Here is a 12939-nt window from a genome sequence, read left to right on the forward strand (position 1 = left end):
TAATATTTTAGTGCGATTTTCAATTGAATGCTAAAGGTAATCCAAGATTGCTCTTGTTTTGCTCTACTTCGCCTAGTTATTGCTCCAGAAAGCTCGTGCCTCTCTCTCAACCAATCAGACGCAAAACGCTTTTTCCCGCGCGCTTTATACAGTCAGGTTGATTTCACTTTGAGTTCTCTTTGGCGATTAAAGGTATTTTCCCTTCCTCTGATTGACCGTTTTGATAAGTTTGGTTTTGGTTTTACGACACTTAATCGAAGAGAGAGCGCTCTGTCTGCTTCTGATGGGTATTTTAAGGCATGGCAAATTTAAACATGTTGGTATGCACCATGACTGTGTTCAAGGAGAACTGTGATGGGCACCGCAGACGAAACTTGCATTGTGTGAACAGAAGTACTGTTAACTATGGTGAATAACACCTCAGGAAATAGATATGCGCTATTTTGAAGTCCCTTTTTTTTTCGCGTCGTTGCAACAAAATTGGAAAAATCGGCGAAAGTTCAAAGGAGATACATACATCTAAATGGCGGATGGAAGGTGGGACGTGTGTGATCAAAATCTCACTTGTGAACCCGAAAGAAAGATGTCCGACAATTTGAATTTTTGTGTTTTTGCCACGAATTCAAGAATTTGATTCAAACTTGGCCTTTTGATTCGTACCCTTAATCTTCACTCTTCAGAAAACCTTATAACCTAAGCCTGTGGGACTGTGCGACTTGGCCCAGAAGTGATGGTGTTAGCCCCTAAACAAAACCTAGCTTTAATCTGTCAAGATCAGCCAAAAAAAAAAATAGACATAACGTTATTATTGAATGCTACTTGACATCAACGTGGTCAACAACAACAACTCTTTTCCGTAAACTGCAGCACTAGCATCTCAGAGTGGATATTTTTCATGAGAAATAACGTTTTGAAACATTTAGATTTTTTGCATGATCTCATTTTCACCGTACAGTCATGCGAGGAATATTCGACTGTATTACCATCGCAAACATTTGGAATTATATTTAACAATGAAGTTATGTTTTGAATTAGACTGGTCAATGTCGGAGGAATTTCAAATTGAGTGTCGGAAGAGATTTTGGAGTGAATTCGTTTTGCAATATCTCGCTCCGTGATTGGCTTAGTTAAGTCGCGATATTTTCCTGACCAATTATATGAAAATCAACCGCTACAGTTTCCTTGGGTTTATGTCGAGTCTCCATTGACCCCCTTTGACACATACCTTTGTTCTGATTGGTTATTGTAGTCGCTAAGGGTTTTGGTTGGACAACACACAGGCAATGCACTCGAAGTTCAATGATAAAAATATGAAGCAGAACACGAGATGAGATCACTTCCCTATTCGTCATTTCCGACAATTCAGATAAGTTAACAAATGACATTTTTCGAGTTACAAAAAGTGAACCCAGATTTCGAAAGCTGTCTAACGATTACGCTTAGCAACCAGGCCTTAAAATTTTGTGCCTCTCTCTTTGTTGTTGTTGTTTTTTTTTGTTGTTGTTTTGTTTTGTTTGTTTGGTTTTGTATTTTTCTCCTTTCTATTTTCTTTCTTAAGGTGCCTATCCGGATAAATAGGAGCTACACAAAAGTCATTGAACTCAAATAATGCGGTCTTTTATAACTTGAGCAGCAGCGAGGCTTTGCTACTTCAAAAGTTAGCGGCCAGGTTGCTATGCAAGATAAAAATGGCGGCCCGCACAATGTGAGTTTAAGCACGTTCGAGGACAGTTTTTTAAACTTTACATTCAGTGTTCAATGGCAGAGATATCCTGGAACATAATGCTTCTTTAGATGAAAAGCTCCGATGGAGAAGCAAAGTCTCCTTGCTGAATACGTTTATGATAAGTTAGTCTCACAAGTTATGGTAAATTTGACATCAGTGGTGCATCGTACAAAACTAAATACAAAGTTTTTTTTTTTCTTACTGCAAAGACAGACCATTTCGAGCTTAATTTGCTTTGGACACAAAGTGAATAATTCACACAAAAATAACAGATCAACCACGATAGGGGGAAGCAAAGTAGGGGTCATGATCCCATTTCACGCACGAATTTTTTTATAACGCATCACGTTCACTAGCGTCGCGAATTTAAAAGGGAAAAATTTAAATATCTTTTCTGAGGTTTACACGAACCGAAAGAAATAATTCACCGGTCACGTATATTTTAGCAAGCAAATCACGCCTCACTCTAATTCATAAATTCACAAATCACCCTCGCCTTTTGGTAAAATTCACGCGTCAAAAAGCTTTGGTCGTAATCACAAATCACTTAAAAACCCTTTGCCACCCTCGTAAAAGACTATCCCCTCTTCATTAGCAATTAATTCCTCTCCGACATAAAGACATCACCGCTGGCTCACATAATGTTGAGCGCCGTAGTGGCCGGCACCAAGAGGAAGGTTTAGAAGGTAATATTAAATCCTCGGTGCCAAACTACATGAAAAACTACGTGTAGGTTCTTTAAACTATGAACACGCACTTCAAACTACCCATATTCGAATATAATGTTAGACAGAGTATCTGATAGCAACCTGGGTTAGGCAATGAGTTACTTCTCCTGTTCTTAAAAACATCTGTTTAACAGCCACCCTCTCATGTCTTCTCTGCTCCTTGTTCCAAAATAAGCGCCAGGGTTTTATCACGCATGGCTCCCTCGATGAATTCCGACAATGATAAAACACCGTCTTTGTTCTGATCAAAGTTATGGAAAACTTTAAGTGTGCGCTCTTCAGGAGTAAGTTCGTCCCAGTTCGGAATGCCTTCGGTTTCTTCCGGATTATCACCCATCGTTTTGTATAATGCGTCCACGATTCGGAACATTTCCTGTTTCGTTATATACCCATCTCCATTCACGTCGTAAATACTGAACGCCCAACGAAGTTTTTGTTCCATCGTTCCTCGGGTTGACACCGAAAGAGAGCACATAAATTCACGGAAGTCTGTGAACAGAAATTATTGGTACACGTCACTTGAAAAATGCAGTCAATGACACAAAAACAGTGTTTACTTTAAACGCTCAAATAAACCCCTTCTCTCTATTTAGCCAACACCCTTTCCCCCACCCCCCCCCCCCCACTTATAAGCTTAACATCGAGATAAGCTCCATATTCTCTTAAAACTTAAGTCTCCCTTCTCGTTTAAAATATTTTAACCCTTTAACCCCCAAGTACGATTGTTTCTAAATTCTCCCCTCTAGCTGCTACACATTTCCTTGTAACTTCGTAACGAGAATTTGGTGTTGGATCAAGATAGCAACTTCTACCTGATGAATTTGAATATTCTTATCCCCTGTTTACAAGATAATGTATGAATGTTATGGGGAGAGGTTACATGTTAATCACCTCTAGGAGTTAAAGGGCTAAAGCCTTTTAAATTGAGCTTTTCGTGAAAAGAAAATTGTGAGGAATATAGCTTTGTTCTTCAATTTAACGAAAACAAATATTACTTTTTCTTTCACCTCTACAAATGTAAATTCACGCATAAAAATCTCTCCACAAAACCAAAACTGAGCGATCAAAAATATTCGGAAGTCTGTTTTAATTCTCAGCTGACAGAAACCCCTTTGACATTGAATGACGAACCTTAAAATATTTCTTGCTAATTGGTATTTAATTAACCGCTTTCCTTATTTGCAGATCTTACTCGCGAAGTTTCTTGGATCGACTATCAACATGACAATCATTTCTTTAGCTGTTTGTTAATTACAGAAAGAGCATTTTTATAATTAATATTTTGATAACAGCAAGCCGGTTTTGCTGTCTTTAAATATTAAATAAACTTTCTTTACTTTTTCGCGTAACCAAAAATCTAAGGACTAAATGTTTGTTGCGAATGAAAACACTTGGAAAATTTGGCGAAAAAGTGCATTAGTGCTGCGCTGTATGGGGCAGTAGAGCGAAGGATGCGGAAAGATCGGATGAGGACAATGAGAGATCAAAAGATTCTTTCAGCAACAAAATCAGTAATCAATCTGCTCCCCGCAAGAATTCTGCGTCAAACCATACGATAAATCCTTATCTACAAGCAATTTCTGGTCTTTCGTTATCAAAACAAAGTTTGAACCGATGACGAATATCGCAGGAAAAAACTGCATTTAGGCTATCGTTATTCGTTTCGTTTAACGGTGACACAAAGTGGACAAGGCGAAGTTGTGGTAAAGACATCCCAAATGTAAAACATGATTAACTCTGACAAGGCCTTTGGGAAAAATTTCCCGCGCACACCAGAGTTTCTAAATGAAAGCTTAAACTGTCACACTCGAAATTAACTTTTGGCTGGCTTAAGCTCTATATTTTTAACACCAGAGAATATTTTGTAAGTACCCTTTTCAGAAATTCGAATCATACCTTTGAGGGTTAGGTCAATGGGGTGGCAGAATTCTTACAAACATGACTCTGTTTTTGACCTCTGTCGACTAAGCCGACTTCTTACGCCTGGGCGTTACGAAAAAAAGTGTTTGAAATTCATATCTTCCAGTATTTCGCCTAACAAACGACCAAACAACACAAAAATGTACAGCTTGGTTCTCTCAGCATGGATGTCTCTTCTCGGGGCCGATTTGGAATTACTTATTTAAAATGACTTTTCGATTGAAATGAAAACAGCGGGCAAATATTTCAAAACGTGCATTAAAATTCAGTAGGCTTTTCTCTTTTTTTGCTAACATATGCGGACTGCTTTGAACCAAACGCTTGAAACACACACAAATGGGATAAAAAGGCCTGGAATTCAACAAGATTAAGTCAGAAAAGAGAGAATATTATTAGTTAATTCGTCGCTAACATAAAAGACCTGTGGCTGAATTGACAGCATGGAAATTACATAAATAACTTTTGGGAACTTGCGTCAATTACTAAAAACAGAAAAGTGTCTGTTTTCGGTGGAAAACATCTTAGGAAATACCGACAAATTGGAAAATACTATATGTAGCTGTAATGTTCCATTGTTTGTGTTATGACTAAGTCTTGCATATTTCATGCGAAAATGGAAGTGTCTATGTAAATTCATGCCTTTGATGCAGTGAACAGTTTTAGAGAGCGTATTCTGCGTTGGCGTGGATCGAATTAAGTTACTTTGATTCCGCCCGTAACACAACAGAGTTATTGTGAATCGAAGGAGTATTATAACTCGCGTGAAATACGTGTACGATAGCAATTTCAGTGGAAGTATTTTCACTCAAAATAAAGTGTAAAAATCATATACCACAACTCTGATCACAAAGTCTTCCTAGATTTCACGCAAAAGAAATAAAATCTTTGTGTTCTATGCCGGAAGACGACAATTTGTCTCTTTCGGAGGAATATCACTCTGAAATGAGGAAAAAAACTCGTAAATTATTTTGCACCTGTTTTTCAGTTCACACAGAGGCGGCTCTAGAGATTTCTAGGTTTCTGCTTTCATGTCAGCAAAATGCATATTTACACTTTCCTTAATGAAAATTAAGCAGTTTACGGGTAAGGCGGTTCGTTTGTTACAGCAATAACTTTTCCAATACTGGGATTTTACAGGGGCCGGATAGCAGTGTTCCTTGCTATTTCCGTGATAGTATTTTGAAGAAGAAATTTATTTTGATTCAAATTCTGTCATTTATTTTGACTGTAATGATTCTTTTCTCAATCGATTTCCAACCCCTGTTGTTGTTTCCCTTTTCGTGTGAGATCATTTTAAAATATTCACGTTTCACAGAGAAACATACGGCCCTCCAATAAAACCGTCTCTTTCAATAACCGACCCAGAAATCCAATTACCTACCAGTGGTAAATTATTCATGCCACTTTGTCAAACATTGTAAATGGAAGTCTTTTTTCACCCGATTGTTCCAGCGCGTGAAGACTTTTGTCACCTTTCAGATATATTGAAATCAAGTGTTCCGAAATGGCGGTTTTCTTTTCTTAGGGACATTAATGCATGATGTCCGCGATAGTATTTAGAGGTTGTAATCAATAAAATTCGTTTAAGTCATTTTTCCTATCTGGAGCTTCAGTTCTAATCTCCATGGCTTCGATCGATGCGGATGATGCGCTGTTTTTAATTTGACTAGCCGGTTTAAATATTATCAGAGTTTCTTTCGGGCGGTTCACGTCTTGTTATGTAAGTGTAAATAACTTGCGCAAAAAAGAAACTGGATCAAGTTATGTTTCGTGGAATTTTTTGCTTTCTTCAGTTCAAAGATTAACCAAACACCACCTTGAGAATATTACAAATAATTCAACTTACCAATTTTGCCGTCGCCGTTCACATCAAATCGCCGAAACACACAAGCAGCAAGCCTCGAGGCATCTCCTTTGTCGAATACTTTCTTGTACATTTCTATAAATTGTTGTTTCGTTAAGTAACCACTCGGACAATCTTTCAAGAAGCCTTTGTACCACGACTTTAGTTCTTTTTCTTCGAACTTTGTGTTCTTCAAAAGGTCGCCCAAGACCTCAGGGTCAAGCTTTTTACTTTGCTTCTTACCCATTCTTAAATAAAAGGAAATCTTCGTTTTTCGACGGACACACCGCGCCCGAGCCGAAGAATTTCAACCAAGATGGCCGTCGTGTGTCCGGTCGGATTTTTGGCGATCACGACGGCTTTAACTTTCCGGCGACAGTTGACGATCGTTCAGCTAGTGTTCGTTGCTTGGTATGACCGTGAGGCGACGATCGACACTCCAGATGCACTGCATTTGCTATCGCATTAACAACAATTATTTTCTCTGGCGTCCTATCGAGGCAGAATCAGAAGCTGGTCTTGACATGGTCCAATTACATCAAAAAGGCAAGGCTGGTTTCTTGACGGGGTATCTGTTTTCTGTCTGTCAGAGAACTGAGAATTTAACCGTTATACAAATACCTTAGACTAACGATTGCTGCGTTGTAGACGTATGCGGTCTTGAACACAGGCTTCAAAAAATGAAAACAACTTTTCCAATCCTCAGCATAAATTAATATTTCCAAGAGAGTCAAACTCGTTCAAATTTGATTGACAATGTATGCGCGGCGTCCTATTCCTGTTGTGGTGTGCATGAAACCAATTCGGATAAAAAAAATAAAATTGAAAAAAATTTTGTAAAGAAGCGTATTCATACGAAATATCTGGAAAATCAAATTTCAAAGAATTTCCGCAGCTTTTATTTGACATTGTCTTGTTTCGCCGTCAAAATGCAGTTTTTTTGTTTGGCGGCATAATTTCATTGTTTTTTTGTTTCATATATTAATATATCTCTTTTCCTTTTGCTGTTTCTAATTTCAAAGCTTATTTATCTTTGGTTATTAACCCAGCGCCATCTGATAGGAACATGAATACATTTGGAGAGTTCTAAAAACTGAGATGGGCTGTTGGTTTTTATTCTCAAAGAAGAAAAACATTCGAGCGACAAACATGTTAAGAAGGCTGTGTTACAAAATACACCTGTCAACAAAATACATTTGTAAATTCTGCGCTCTTCATTTCTTTACGGACACTACTTTACTGGAGGAAAATTAGTAACGTACACCTTGGTCTCTTCGTGTTTGTTATTTCATGTTGAGTTTAAAAACTGACAACTCAAACACCTTTTGCTTAAGATGTTTAAAGATGATCGCTTTTGATAAGACGTTAAAAGCCTTAAGCAGTTATTTCTCTCTTAGACAAAAGCCGTAGGGTTACCTCCGTTTAGTAGGCATAAAAACAGGATCTTCACTTGTGCACAAAACGTCCAAACTTGAAAAGTTTGCAGTTACAAAGCAGATTTTTGCGTAAACATATCTATCTTTATATCCGAGATCTGACATCTCCGAATTAAGAAACGCATGACTAACATTTTAAATTTATCTAGAAAAAATAACATGCAGATGTTTGCGATTGGTTTTTATCACGCAAATAAGACACCGTGCGCATCACGCATCGTATCATATCCATCTGAGTGCTTTTTCATAAACTTCGCTTTAAGGCGCGGAAACAAGCTCTATTAGCTTACATTTTAGAACTGAGAGCTTTAAGGCGAAACGACCAAAGATGAAGTTGTGGAATATTATTTCCAATTTGCTATAAAACCATAAGAAAATATTCCCGAGTCCGCAATGATTAATTAAAACGAAATTTACATCGAAATAAGTGCGAATGACGTTTGCTAAGCAAGATAGACCCGACCTCAAAATGGTCGCAGGTAAACAAATGAGCGCGTTCAATTTACTTTGTCATTAGTCTTTATGTGGATGACAAAACTGGGCCGTGTAAATCAGACGTTCTGCATATTTCAATTAAAATTGATGCTAAGCTCTTGCCTCAAGCGAGAATAACACATCATTTGCACTTAAATATTCATTATTGCGCCTAATAGTGCATTATTATCCCAGAAAAAAATGATTGAATTTCCTGGAGTGGATAAATATTTTCTTGTGTGTTCGACTCTGTGTGATATCCATAGCATATTGGTCTGCTCTACGCCACTGAACAATTACCCAAGTTTTCAACTTTTTTTTCTGAAGTGACTCGAAGATCAAGAAATGCGAAAAAAGAATCGTGTAATATATCTGCTCTAGTTCGATTAAGCTCTTTCTTTTAAAAAAGAACGCAAAATGCATCTTTGCCTTCCCTGGATAATGTTTCTACAATCTGGTAAACGTGTTGGAAAAGATAAAAGATTCAAGGGGAAATATCATAAATAAACATTTTTCCAAAAGGACGACATTGTAATTATTTCAGATTATATGACTATTATAGACCGACCATTATTTATCGCCTCGGGGATCTTAGGATTTTTGGCTGTTTTACAAAAGAATTCACCTGCTTCCTCCTTAAGGCTCTCTCATTAGAAGCTAATTTTTCATTTTCCCCTCTTTATACTCTGTTAGCGACGATAGATCTCCCCTTCGTTCCCCCCCTGAGACCATGTGGTCCCCCCAAAAATCCTTCCACCCCCTCCCCCCGGGATAACTTATGACTGGTTCCTTTACTCTTAAACTTACTTGTAACTTCTTATAATATCCCTACATTATCCGGCCAACAGGTAATGAGAATACTCAGACTTATCAGAAAGAAGTTGTTATCTTGATCTAACAACAAGCTCTCAAAACTTATTAAAAAGGAAATGTGTACCAGTTGGAGGGAAGAATTAACAATAAGATCTTGGGAGTTGAAGGGTTAACCCTTCAACCCTTAAGAGTGACTGACATCTAATTTCTCCTTACAATATCATCCCCAAATCACACATAAAGGTCATGAGAATAAAGGGAATGATCAACGATAGAAGCTCTTGATTGTTCAACAAACTCTCCTTGTTGGCAGCTTGGGAAATGTATTGAGAACAGAATGGAGAATATAGCTACTGGTCTCACGGAGTAAAGGATGAATGGCGGTCGGTCTTGATAGCTAAGCACATTACAAAAGGCCATGTGTCAACATAATCTGACGAGGATCGTTATCCAATGAAGAGTTTCTTTGCCGTAATTATATGAAAACGCTTCATATTTTATTTCAAAAACCCAAACAAAAATCAGTCACATTTCAACACTCCTTTGAACGACGGCATGGAATTTCTTAGTGCTGTTTTGTAGAGTTAATGAAAATCTTATTTGATGAGTTTTAGGTCTATAGTTTCACGACTGAGATAAACTCTATTTTGTATCAATTTACTTTAAAATCAGCTCCACGTTTGGATCTTGAAATTCATAAAAGCGAAGTAAAGTCCCACAATTATTCTCTTTTAATGACGATTGACCTCCCTCCGTTCTCCCTGGAAACCATGTAAATCCCCCACCTCGCCCCCGGAAGAATCCATCGAAGTTACACTTCAGAAGAAACTATTTATCATCTTTATTACTAGTAAGTAACCCTGTGCCTATCATAAGCGTGTACAGTAAATAGCTGGTTTTCAATAAATAAGTTTAATAAAATTGAGTGAGCTAATACTAACAAGACTTGTCTCTCACTAATATCATCGTACATTGCTAACAATTACTCTTTGCTATTTCAAACACGGAGCTCGTAATTAGGTGTTCAAAAGAACTCCACAAATCGGAACCAATCACTTAAAAAGCAAGGCACAAAACTAGCCAATGAAATTTGGAAGCCTATGTACATCACGGCGGAAAACCCACGTGACCAGGTTGTGATTGGTTCTGATTTAGCAGTTGATTGGTCAAGTCAATGACACAAGTTTTTCCTGACCAATCACACTAAAGCAAATTCAAGTAAGAGCCACTACAATGCTAATAGAAGAATGAAACTGACTGAATCACTCCGAGAGTGAACAGTCCAGAAATGATAATCCAGTCCATTACATCCTTATTCAATGTGTGGCAGCTGAAATATTACTCTCTCTGTTTGAACTTCGAATGATCACACTTCGGTGCCAGTTATTTGTTGTAAAAGTGAAATCTTCATGTTTCTTTTCCCTGATGGAACCAAACTTGTTTCTAGGTGATTCATTGTTTAATCAGAGAATCATTTGTAATGAATTGCGATTTCGAAGGACAAATAATGACGAGAGCTTTAGTAACTTACTACCAACGGAGCGTGAGGGCCATACTGGGGAATATTGGCCCGAAGTCGTGACAGTAAGGACTGAACGATGAAAGGTCCATAAAAAAACGACAGAGGGCCAATATTTACAATTAGGGCTCGAGGAAGCGAGGTAGGTGATTATTATTCTTTTTTTAAATGGCCTCGGACCAAACATGTAGTCTTTGAATTTGCCGGCTTTCGCGAACAAAACCGTCCTATGCACCATACGTGCCATACGCACCGTTTCCGGTGCGTATGTCAACATACCGACCGAGTAAGAGCCAATTAGGACGCTCGCATTTACCTTATTGCCTTATGATAATAAAGGATAACATTCATTCATAATCCCTATTTAACCTCTCTACCTGCAGCTCTGTTGGATCACTGGCAAGGCCAGAATACGCCACTTACTAATCGTAATTTAAAGGTAAAGAATCGACTTTAAAAAGAGCGGAAAACTACGCATGTTACGTAGTAACAAAGAAGCCCACGTTTTGGGTTAGGACCTATCGCTTATCATCTACACGAAGCATGATCTGCGAAGTATATCTGTGTATTTACTCTTCATTTACAATCTTTGGTTAAATTATTTTCCTTAAGGTGTATTATCACTCGTGATGCAGCTTACAAAAAAACCCCGGACGCTACGGATCCCTGTGGTTCGAGTTCAAAATACCGGTGGATCGTGGATGGTGGGCCTGTGGACCTTCTTCCGGGTAATGCAGCTTGTGAGACAAAGCTGCTGTTCTCTCAGTGAAGAAATCATTCTTCACCTGCATATTTAGAAGATGAGACACTCGCTAACAGATATGGTCTCGTGTGCCATAAAATCTCCGTGAACCAAACAAATTCTCTATAATTCATCTAGGCTACTCTTTTTACACTTGTCTTGCTTGTGGAATTCTAAATCTAAATCCCTCTAAAATATTTTCGGGATCTATGAAAAACTCCATAATTTTAAATTGTTGCAGTTTTTTTTACAGGGTTAAGCTCTTGAGTTGTTCAGTGTCTTCTCATTTACACGTGCTGACAACAATAGTTCTCTTGCACTTATTGCACCTTACATAGCAGCACCATACGTACTCGCATTCACAGCGCTCCTCAATCACCCGTTTAAACGTGCGATGACCACGCCCACAACACATGTAGGGGCAGCTTCCCTTCCCAGTGGTAGCGGGATTGCATTCTCTTCCGACCGTTCCATAAGTCCCCCGGGCTCGGGACGCGAGGCAGTAATTAGGAGATGGGTGCAAAGCAATAAGATCTCGGCTGTTGTATTTTTTCCCCCTCTTCGCTCTTAGGTAATGATTCTGGCGGCCTCTGGTCCTGCTAACGACAGTAATAATGTTATCGTACTTTTTCTTGAGGAGCGTGGCAACATCTTTGAACTCACTCAGCCGCCTGAAGCATGTTTTCTTCTGGCACGAGCCAGACACTCCATGGCATCTACAGATAATCGCCAATTTATCTCTCACAGCCTGAAATCGAAGAGAAGTTTCAAGAAATAGTGACGATGTGATAGCTAAGAGTCTTAAATTACTGAATCGACCCGGACAGAGCAATATCAATTTCTGTATTTCAACAGGAACTTGAAAGTTTAGAGCGTTAAGCTCCCAGGTAGGCAATACGATGACCATTAACTTACAAATAATTAGCTTTAGGTCAACACGTCTTCAAGGGCTTACAGAGTTTTGGCCCACTTTAGGGAAAAGTTATGTTTCAAAGGGCTTTACTCGACTGAATAAGCTTCGCTGTCGTCAAAATCATGTACACATTTTTTTACAAAAATTAATAATCCCCTGCCTGATAGAATAAAACCATGATGTTGCTTTCTATCTCAGTGTGGTGATCTTTGTTTTAAAAGTTGAAACTGTGTGCTGTGGAACTCCATTTCACAACGGGGTACCTTGGAAATGTCATCCTCCTATTATTATTAAACAACATGCCTTGTTGGGCAGATACCGTCGCTAATTGCAGAAAAAATGCCTGAAATCATCAGCTTGATTTTATAGAGAACAAGGTTAACTTCTTGAAATTCCCGATGAAAGATTCCCTCAGAGAAGAACTTTTGCAGATTGCTTTGACGTCAGCGCACGTAGTTTGAATATCCCAAAAAACATAGATCCAAATAAGTTTACAAAAATTACTAGGATTTACCCTCAACAGAAATCCTCCAAATCAGCTTTAAAAAATGATTTCCATTCTTTTCCGTTAGCACTTGAACATTTGGGACCTTTAGCCTTTAGGACGGCAACGCCAAAGAAGACGTCGATTTAAAAATGAATATATATTTTTGGTTGGAATTTCGCGAATGAGTGGATGTGATTACCATCCCTTACGGCGCCGCAAGTTAACCTCAGCATAGCTTATGAGAGCGGCGTTGAGTTCCAAATGGAAACTTATGCCCCATTCACACCAAAGCTTAAACATGTTTAAAAGTTGTTTTGTTAAACACAGTTTAATTTTTT

At 38.4% G+C, this 12939-nt stretch overlaps 2 protein-coding genes across 11 annotated transcripts in view; both read right to left on the minus strand.

The window, feature by feature from the left end:
* Window positions 1–1328: 1328 nt before the first annotated feature.
* On the minus strand, window positions 1329–7788 carry LOC113681937 (neurocalcin homolog). 2 transcript variants are annotated; one of them, XM_027199071.2, is made up of 3 exons: window positions 7634–7788; window positions 6221–6811; window positions 1329–2943 (listed from the first exon to the last, which is right to left on the minus strand). In XM_027199071.2, exons 2-3 carry the CDS (start codon window positions 6462–6464, stop codon window positions 2597–2599), a joined length of 591 nt encoding a protein of 196 aa, XP_027054872.1. In that variant the 5' UTR covers window positions 6465–6811; window positions 7634–7788; the 3' UTR covers window positions 1329–2596. The 2 variants fall into 2 exon arrangements, with proteins under 2 accessions (XP_027054872.1, XP_089066840.1); XM_089210714.1 differs by lacking the exon at window positions 7634–7788 and having other exon boundaries at window positions 6221–7127.
* A 1980-nt stretch (window positions 7789–9768) lies between these two features.
* The window catches only part of LOC113682044 (protein Wnt-5b), a 30059-nt gene continuing 26888 nt past the window's right edge, over window positions 9769–12939 (minus strand). For all 9 annotated transcript variants that reach the window (XM_089210749.1, XM_089210750.1, XM_027199194.2 and 6 more), the window contains one exon: window positions 9769–11949. In XM_089210749.1, coding sequence (XP_089066875.1) covers window positions 11485–11949 — 465 coding nt within the window. In that variant the 3' untranslated portion in view covers window positions 9769–11484. The remainder of the gene's footprint in view (window positions 11950–12939) is intronic.

Source organism: Pocillopora damicornis, chromosome 6, assembly GCF_964200805.1.
Source record: "Pocillopora damicornis chromosome 6, jaPocDami1.2, whole genome shotgun sequence".
NCBI lineage: Eukaryota > Metazoa > Cnidaria > Anthozoa > Scleractinia > Pocilloporidae > Pocillopora > Pocillopora damicornis.

Excerpts from the sequence above, each read along its gene's own strand:
- LOC113681937 (XM_027199071.2), bottom strand. The coding sequence starts at position 6,464 with ATGGGTAAGAAGCAAAGTAAAAAGCTTGACCCTGAGGTCTTGGGCGAC. Across the intron at positions 2,944-6,220 it reads GAACGGCGACGGCAAAATTG|ACTTCCGTGAATTTATGTGC; the intron begins GTAAGTTGAATT and ends TTCTGTTCACAG.